At 39.5% G+C, this 9,888-nt stretch overlaps 1 protein-coding gene across 1 annotated transcript in view; it reads left to right on the top strand.

Moving 5' to 3' along the window:
- The first annotated feature begins 290 nt into the window (after positions 1-290).
- The window catches only part of Rbm5 (RNA binding motif protein 5), a 32,406-nt gene continuing 22,808 nt past the window's right edge, over positions 291-9,888 (top strand). The window contains exons 1-4 of the mRNA XM_015487165.2: positions 291-427; positions 1,730-1,797; positions 4,119-4,284; positions 5,216-5,371. Of these exons, the coding sequence (XP_015342651.1) occupies positions 1,781-1,797; positions 4,119-4,284; positions 5,216-5,371 (339 nt within the window). The 5' untranslated portion in view covers positions 291-427; positions 1,730-1,780. The remainder of the gene's footprint in view (positions 428-1,729; positions 1,798-4,118; positions 4,285-5,215; positions 5,372-9,888) is intronic.

Below are 9,888 nucleotides of genomic sequence, written 5' to 3'. Positions count from 1 at the left end.
CAGTGATCGACAACATTCCTTCTTTTGACAGATGAGACGCGTTTTCCATGGTGTCAGGCGCTTGTAGGAAAGGCAAACAATTACTATGCCTAACAGAAGCCGTAAAAGCTCTCATTCCGGTCCTGAAAGGCAGATTGGCAATTCTGTCCAGTGTTACAATAAAGAGAAATACGCAAGAAATTAACAGGACGTAGTGACAGGATGCCCGGGCGACCACATTTCCCGGCAGCCTTTGCGCATCTGGGAGCTTTTGAGGATTGGACGCCTCTGCAGAGGCGGGTGACGGGTGCGGGGGGCGTATAGGCGCGAGGTATTGTGGGTAGGAGACGGCCGTCGGCGGAGGCGCCATTTTGTGGAGCGGCCGAATCCTTGCAAGAGGTTCTGGGACGCAGAACCGCTACTGCTACTGCTGCGGTCCCTCCTTGGGGTGAGTGCTGCAGCCGTCCGTAACGACTCGGGATTCTTGCCGTTGAGGCCGTCCCCTAAACCTTCCTGTCAGCTGCTGGAGGCCGCCGCTAAACCCCAGCCGGGTCTCTTCAAGAGGTTAAGTACCCAAGGCGTTGGAGGGCCGCGCCCCTCCTTGCCACCAGCTCTCTCAGTTTCAGGGTGTCGCCCGCAGTTCAGCCTACGGCCCGTTTCTTTTGGGCTGTCAGTTTCTCCCTTGCAGGGACATGTTCCTTAACCCCCTGCCCAACGGAGCGGTGAAGCCATCGCTTGTCCTGAGGGCATTCCTTGGGAGATCCCTGGCAGTCGCTAGCCGCCATCGTCTGGCAGCCACAACTGATCGCCCACTCCAAAAAGCTTTTTTCTGATAGCGATCTGCCGGCCAGGAACATAGTGGGAGATGGGAGAGGGGTGTGTGATGGGGAAAGCCGGACATCCAGTCGATCACTCGGTACGTGCCGCCGCCATCTCGGCCGCGACACTCCGTGGAGGTGGGTGCGGGCACCGCCCGGGACATGAAGGGCCCACTAGCTAAGCCTCCCCGGGACTTGTTTCCCTCAGATGGCTCTTTCATTTATTATTAAACAAATGTTCGTTGATAGGTGCCTCCCTAGACCCGGGACTAGAGATGGCTCTAACTGGTTTCTCAGACCTCTCACACATCGAATGCTGTCCAGCTGTGTGCTGTATTACGGCCCGAGGGCCAGAGAGTGGGCAGGGTATTCATACTCAGTGGCCTGAGGTAATCTGGACTGGCCACTGAGAGATTAAGTCGATTCGGGTTTGGGTTACAAATGCATAAATCTGATTTCACTCAGATCAGCATTCCAGCTTCTGAGAGAATTTTTCCATCAGAATTTTTAATTTAATGTTTCATGAATGTAATATTGAGTTTTATATTAATGAAGACACTTGATTAATGTTTTGTTAGTCAGCTACCCCACTGGAGTTGCTTTGGTTCAGCATACAAGGAGCTGTTTGCAGTTCTGCCCTTTTTGCTTTGTAATCCTAAAGTAGGAGCAGGCAAGGAGTTTTCTGATTGCTTCCCTTCATGAGTTTCTTATGAAATTTAATATTTTATAGTATTTTTCGTCTTCCTATTCTGTTCATTGTTAACAATTTAGCATGATTTTAGTGTTGACAGTTGGTCCTCCTCCTCCCTCACCTTAAATAATCACTGTTAATGATTTGATGAAATCCCAACTTCAGTAGTGACCTAGTTTGTAGAGCAGTTGGCTTAAGTGATCTCTGAATTTTCCAGCAATTAATCTCTTTCGTCTCCTAGGGGGGGAAATTTGAACCTTTTGGACCCTTGTGCTAGATCTTAAGTGGAACAATGGGTTCAGACAAACGGTAAGTCACTATATTACATATCTGTGATAATATTTCAGTAAGGATTGCACCGTTTATTTAAAACTGCTTATTTATCAAACAAATATTTGACCATCTGTTTTGTGCCAGGCATTGCTAATGAGCACCTTCATGATCCTGCTCTCACAAACTACTGCCTAGTGAGAGGCATGTTATTTAAAAGAAATTTAAGGTCCTGTTAAAATACATAAAAATGATGTTTTTTTCTGTATACACAGCTAGAGAAGCTTTCTGGAGAAAGTATTCATATGATGAAGCTTTGAAAGCTTGCGTAAATAATTAGATAAAGGAAACTAGGATGGAATGGGTCGCTGAGAGTTCCAAGAGTAGACAAGCACCCATTCAGAAGCCAGGAGATCATAGAATCTGACATTATGCTTAGTTCCTGGCTGTGGCAAGCATCAGAAAATGCTGTTTCTCATTTATTGCCCCCTAATAGCAAGATGATCCAGACTTATAGAGCTGAGAATCTTTGGATCATGTGTCGCATGAAGGAAAGAAGAGCTGAAGAATTAGTGAAGAATTAAGATGAGAGCATTTGACTGCTGGGTCAATAACTGTACTCCCTCTCAGACCATTTAACTTAAATATATAAACTTCCTTATTCAGTCACAGGCCTTCTTAGTATCGAGGCCATTCCCTGCGATAGATCAAATTGACAACCTAAAGGAATTTGGTTTTGATTTATTTATTTTCTTGGTACCAGGGATTGAACCTGCTGTGCTTAACCACTGAGCTACATCTCTATTGCTTTTTTCATTTTTTTGAGACAGGGTCTCGAAAAGTAGCTCAGGGCCTTGCTAAATTGCTGAGACTGGCTTTGCCATCCTTTCAACTTGTGATCCTCCTGCTTTAGCTTCCTGAGCTGCTTGGATTACAGGTGCATGCCACTATGCCCGGCTCTAAAGGGATTTGTTTCTGTTACTTACCCTTTTTTTTTTTTTTGGTACCAGGGATTGAACTCTGATGCTTAACCACTGAACCACATCTCCAGCCCCTTTTTTTTTTTTTTTTTTTTTTTGTTCTAATTAGTTATACATGACAGTAGAATACATTTTGACACATTGAACATATATGGAGCACAACTTCTCATTCCTCTGGCTGTACATAGTGCTGAATCATATACCGATAGTATAATCATGCATGTATGTGGGGTAATAATGTCCATGTCATTCCACCATCCTTCCCACCTCCTCCCCCAGCCCTTTTTTATATCTTATTTAGAGACAGAGTCTCACTGAGTTGCTTAGGGCCTTGCTAAGTTGCTGAGACTGGCTTTAAATTTATAATCTTACTGTCTCAAGTCTCCCAAGCTTCTGGGATTATAGGTGTCACTGTGCCCTACTATACACTCACTTCAAAATTATTCCTCTAAATATTTGACTTTGGGCTGGAGCTCAGTGATTGAGTAACCTGGGTTCAATCCCCAGTACCAAAAAAAAAAAGATTTGACTTTCTCTTGTGATTATGTAGTAATTTTATATAACTGGTAAATAACTATAAAAACTATTTTGTCTGTGATCAGATGGGTTTAAGCTGCTTCTTATATTTTCCCATGAAGCTCAGGGCTCCAAGAAACCAAAAATAAACCAGATATTGTAAGAAATAAATGTTCTCTGAGAGTACTAGTTTTGAGTAAATCATCCTGTTATGTGTACAGGTGAACTACTTGGTTAAAAACTTGATTTTGGGGGAGGGGGAGCTAACTTAACTCATCTAAGTTATTGATTACCTATTTCCTAGTAGGTGTGGTACCTTAAGAGTAGATGAGGGCTGGAGATGTGGCTCAAGCGGCCCGGGTTCAATCCTCAACACCACATACAAACAAAGATGTTGTGTCCGCCAAAAACTAAAAAATAAATATTAAAATTTCTTTTCCTCTCTCCTCTCTCCTCTCTCTCTCTCTCTCTCTCTAGAAAAAAAGAGAGTAGATGAGCTAGTATGTATTCTTTGAAATTTGAGTAATGGCTTCCTATCTTAAGTTACTAGGATCTGAATTGTAAGTGAAAGGGGTCATTTGTATTTACTAGGCTTGAAAAAGCATAAGAATATGTTTTGAGAATATGATCTTGTCTCCAAAAATTCAACCTAAACAATTGATAGCTACATTTTATGATTTTGTATAAGTTCCTGAAAATTATCTTTACGTTTTAGGATATAGATATTCTCAGTGGTTATCTTTATAAATTTGAATTTGGTAATACATTAAATTATTTGGATGTATCTTATAAACTGATCTCTCTGTGTGTATTGTTTCTGAAGGTATAAAATTAAGATTAAAAGTAAATTACTTTTTCTGGCAGAGTGAGTAGAACAGAGCGTAGTGGAAGATATGGTTCCATCATAGACAGAGATGACCGTGATGAGCGTGAATCCAGAAGTAGACGGAGGGACTCAGATTACAAAAGATCTAGTGATGACCGCAGGGGTGACAGATATGATGACTACCGAGACTATGACAGTCCAGAGGTGAGTGACCAGCAACTATTTATGGAATTGTTAGAATTATGAATAATGCATGCAGCATTCTTGAAAAGTATTCCAAGTGTAAAAATTTCTCTTGAGTATTACAGTCAAACTTTCTATTCTGAAATATATTTGATGAACTATAACCCTCAAAGACAACTTGAGCCTTATAGTAATAGAAATAATAACCAATGTTTGTTTACATAGGATTCACGTGTATTTTGAGCACTTGATTTCATGGACTGGTTTAAACTGTAAACCCTACAAAGTAGGTGTTATTCCCCCCCCTTTTTTTAAAAATATTTTTTTAGTTGCTAATGGATCTTTTATTTATTTATTTATATGTGATGCTGAGGATCGGACCTAGGGCTTCACACATGTCAGGCAAGCGCTGTACCACTGAGCTACAACTCCAGCCCATTATTCCCATTTTAAAAGTGAGACAAGTTGTGATAATATATAAGCCTTATGCCTTAGACTTTTGAAATGAAGAACAGAAGTTGCAGTTTTGGTCATCTTTTTTTTCACATTTCTTTCCATATGAATATATAGCTTTGTTAAGAAGTAATTATGATGGGTTGGGGTTAAAAAGAAAGGCATTGTGTCAACCTACAACTAAAAAAATTTTTTAAAAAAGGAAGTAATTATGCTCATATAGTTTTATACTTTTTCCACCCTTCCACTTTTTGTATCCATTTAATTTTCATAGTATAACAATTTCATTGTGTTTACATCAATGTGTGTAATCATATTTCCTGAACTAAATAAATGATTGTCACTGTTCTAGAAAACACTGCAGTGAATATCAACATGGAATACTCTTCTTATCATTTTTAACTTCTTTTTCTTAAGATCAGATTCTGTGAGTGGAGGACCAGATTAAAAGGTGAGTGCAGGGTGATTATAATTGTAATTTTATTTTTCTGTGAATCAGAGAGAGCGTGAAAGAAGGAACAGTGACCGATCAGAAGACGGCTACCATTCGGATGGTGACTATGGCGAGCATGACTATAGGCATGACATCAGCGATGAAAGGGAGAGCAAGACCATCATGCTGCGTGGCCTTCCCATCACCATAACAGAGAGCGATGTAAGAAGAACCCACAATTTTTTTTTTTAATATTTTTTAGGAGTAGTTGGACAAAATGCCTTTATTTTATTTACTTATTTATGTGGTGCTGAGGATCGAACCCAGGGCCTCACACGTGCTAGGTGAGCACTCTACCGCTGAGCTACAACCCCAGCCCAGAACCCACAGTTTTAATGAGTAGTCTAGTAGGCACAACAGACTTTGAGCTTCTACCATTATTATCCCATTACTGTTTTATCTTAAACTAATATCTTAGCTAATGAAATATATTTCCATCTATAGGGTGGACAAAAGTAAATTATTATTTTTAGGCTTTGAAGCTCTGTGTAGAGTTTTCAGGAGTGCCTTAAATATAAGAATCAGCTCTTATTCCTTCATTAGCTCTTGGAAAGTAGTCAATACATTTTTATTGAGTTGATTTATTATTTATTAGGTGAGGATATATCAGTAAAAACAACTTTCTTCATAATATGGCTACCTTTTGATTTGATAAAAATTATACTATCCATTTGAAATCTCAGAGAAGCCTGTTGAAAAGGAAGATTCATTGCGTGTCTCATTCTTCAGGACAATGAGGGCCTTTATGTGCTTGACATTGTTTGATTTCCAACAGTATCTCTGGCCTCACTCTTTCTTTCAGCCATATCTACTACCTGCTTCCATTATTTTACCAGTGTGACTTTTGCTGCTTGGAGACTCCTTTATGTGAATCCATTTCTGATCTACCAGACAGAATTTCTTCTTCTTACACTCTTCCCAAGGCTCTATGCTTGTGACTTTTCATGTAGTACCTATACTGTGGATATCAACATGTATGTCTCATTTCTACCGTAAAATAGTAGATCTGACTGTGTGTAAACCAGTCATCTCTCTGTTCCAGGTGCAGTTCGTGAAAGGTTTGGAAACATGTTTTTAAAAAGAAGTAAATGTGCTAGTACCTGTTGTCCTAGAGTAATCAAATATGCTAACTAATGTTTAATTGAATTTTAGACAAAGCTGAAGGTAAACATTGGATTTACACAACTTTAGTTTCTAAACACTGGTAGTAATGATTATAATGACTGTGAGACCAAATATTTTAGTTAACAGTGAGTAGTTATTCCATTATTTATGATCTACTGCATACCTGCTAAACTCTGTGTGCTGTGTTAGATGTCACACTGACGCAGAGCATGAATCCTATCTTCATGGATGAATAGCTAAGCTTAACACATGATGGTGACAATGAAGACTAGAAAAGTTTTGTTACTGGATGTACTGGTACAGTCCTCTAGGAGGCTATCAGGGGTGGATGACTTGAGCCCAGGAACTCAAAAGCCAGCCTGCTTGGGCAACATAGTGAAACCCTTTTAAAAAGAAAAAGAGAGTGAGCCAGGCATGGTGGCACACACCTGTAATCCCAGCAATTCAGGAGGCTGAGGCAGGAGGAAAATAAGTTTCAGGCCAGCCTCAGCAATTTATTGAGACCCTACCTTAAAATAAAATATAAAAAGAACTGGGGATGTATCTCAGTGGTAAAATACTTTTGGGTTTAATCCCTTGTACCAAGAAAAATATATAAATAAACTTGAGAAGCTGTAGCAATGAGGATGTAGTGAAGGGGATACAAGGAATCCTTCAGAAGTTTATTTAGGAAGGCTTGCTGATTGATCATGTATGACCCCTAGGAGCCTACAAAAGGAAGTTGATACCATAGGGGTAACAATCAATGTCTTTGCCACTTAGGGCTGTCCCACTGATAACAAGACAGGAGTAGAATAATTATATATTTCAGACTTCTTTAGGCAAACAGAAATGGCTCCCATAAGAACGTTGGTTGTTTGGTGTTTAGATGCTGGGGATTTATCCCAAAGGGACACTTCACCTCTGAGCTATATCTCCCACCCTTATTTATTTTGAGATAGGATCTTTCTGAGTTGCTTAAGGCCTCACCACCTTACAGAGATTGACCTTGAACTTGGGATCCTCCTGCCTCAGCCTCCCAAATTGGGATTATAGGTGTCCACTACCTCTGTGCCCAGCTGTTACCTTGTAGTTTTAACTTGCATTTTTGTTTTTTTGGGGGGTTTTTTTTTGTTTTGTTTTTTCTTTCTTTCTTTTCAGTTGCTGAGTGACCCAAGGGATTGAACCTTGGGTCACTCAGCAACTGAGCCACATCCCCTGTTTTGTATTTTATATAGAGACAGGGTTTCACTGAGTTGCACAGCACCTCACCATTGCTGAGGCTGCCTTTGAATTTGCAATCTTCCTGTCCCAGCCTCCAGAGCCAGGGGATTACAGGCATATACCACCATGCCTGGCCTTAACTTTCATTTTCTCTTATACTTATTGGCTCCCTGAATTTTATTTTCCTTTTTGTGAATTGTTATTATTATTTACCCAATTTTCCATTGTTTTCCTTCTTTAATTGATGCATAGGAATTCCTTGTCATACATATTGAAAGTGTTTTCTCCTGTTTTTGTGTTTAATGTCCATCCTTAAGAACAGGTTATAATTGAAGTTAAAATTGCTGAGTTCATCTCTGCATCATCTCTGACACTTTAGCTTTGCCTTATGGGAGGTCCCCAGAAGGAACTTTACGGAGATATAATCAATTGGAAATATTTTTGGAAACTCCATTCTGATCCATAGATCTTAGCTCAAATGTTCATCTGATAGCTGTCTCTGATAGCCAAATCCAAAGTAGCTGCTCTGGTTCCAGCCCTTTCTCCCCCGGAGGTTGGTTTTCAAAATAGAATTTCTCAGGTTCACAAATATTCCACAATATTCTTGAGCTAATTGGTATCTTGATATTTGTTGGGATGGTAGGGATTTTGTTTTTCCCCAGTACAGATGGAACCCAGGGCTTCATGCAAGCCAGGCAAGTAGTCTACCACTGAACTACATCTCCATTTTTTAAAATTACATTTTGAGACAGGATCTTGCTATCTTTCCCAGAATCACTTTGAACTTGTGAACTTGCCTTAGCCTCCTGAATCTCTCCGGAATACAGGCTTGCCCCGCTGTGTCCAGCATAGTCTTTACCCCCACATTTTTAGATGCTTTAGACGGAAGTTGTCATTGTTGGTTCTAGTTCTTTAAACTGTTTATATATCTGTTTTTATATATATATATATATATATATATATATATATATATATTATATAACTATTTATATATCTGCTTTATGTCATCCACTCTGTGTTCCCAATGTAAAATCTTAGTGAAAAATCAACAAATGTTCTTTAGTTGTATTTCCTTTCCAAATAATGATACATAAATTTCATTAGAAAAATTATTTAGTCTCCTGAACTTTAGCATATCCTGTATGTCTTTCTGTTTCCCTTTTTTTTTAAAGAGAGAGTGGGGGAGAGAGAGAATTTTTTAATATTTATTTTTTAGTTCTCGGCGGACACAACATCTTTGTTTGTATGTGGTGCTAAGGATCGAACCCGGGCCGCACGCATGTCAGGCGAGCGCACTACCGCTTGAGCCACATCCCCAGCCCTCTGTTTCCCTTTTTAATGTAGCCCCCTTCACCTGGAAATATCTGTCTTTGATTACTATGTTACTATACATGTTAGGAATGGACATTTTTATAGTAACTATTTTACTCTGGTGACTGACTCTTTTTACTTACTCTGTTACTAAATATGAAACTGAGTCTTATGGTAGCTTAGCATAGCACTTTAGTTTGAGAAAATAGATACAGTTGATCCCCCTTATTCTTGGTTATTATGTTCCATAAAGTCACCACAAATATGAACCATTGCTCCTAGGGGAAATAAAAGGTTCTTATAAGCGAGGGTGGGGGGGTCACATTTTTTTGTCACCCAGTCAGTTTGGAAACTTGTTTGAGGGGTGGGGATAATAAGGATCAAATCCAGGGGCGCTTTACCCCTGAGCTGCATCTCTAGTCTGGAATGTTTTTGATCCTACTGCCCTCAGCTAGGATTATAGTCATGTACCACACACTCAGCTGGAAATTTGTTTTTCTGTTGCAGGTACTGTTTTTTTGTTGTTGGACTTTTTGTTTGTGTTTTGTTTTGTTTTTGGTACTGGGAATTATACCCAGAGGTACTTTACCACTGAGCCACATCCCCAACCCATTATTATTATTATTATTATTATTATTTATTTTTAGTTGTAGATGGACATAATACCTTTATTTTATTTATTTATGTGGTACTGAGGATTGAATCCAGTGCCCCATGCATGTGAAGCAAGTGCTCTACCACTGAGCCACAACCCCAGCCATCATTATTATTATTATTATTATTACCGGGGATTGAACCAGGGGCACTCAACCACTGAGCCACATCCCCAGCCTATTTTGTATTTTATTTACAGACAGGGTCTCACTGATTTGCTTAACACCTTGCCATTGCTGAGGCTGGCTTTGAACTCACGACCCTTTTGCTTCAGCCTCCTGGGATTACAGTGTGTGCCACCATGCCTAGCTCTTGGAACCATTTTAAACAGCAAAAGAACAACAAAAAATTTTTAAAAAAAAAAAAAATATATATATATATATATA

Source organism: Marmota marmota, unplaced genomic scaffold (genome assembly GCF_001458135.2).
Source record: "Marmota marmota marmota unplaced genomic scaffold, marMar, whole genome shotgun sequence".
Classification (NCBI taxonomy): domain Eukaryota; kingdom Metazoa; phylum Chordata; class Mammalia; order Rodentia; family Sciuridae; genus Marmota; species Marmota marmota.
Note: the sequence above shows the minus strand (reverse complement) of the source record. Positions and strands in the feature narration are given on the sequence as shown.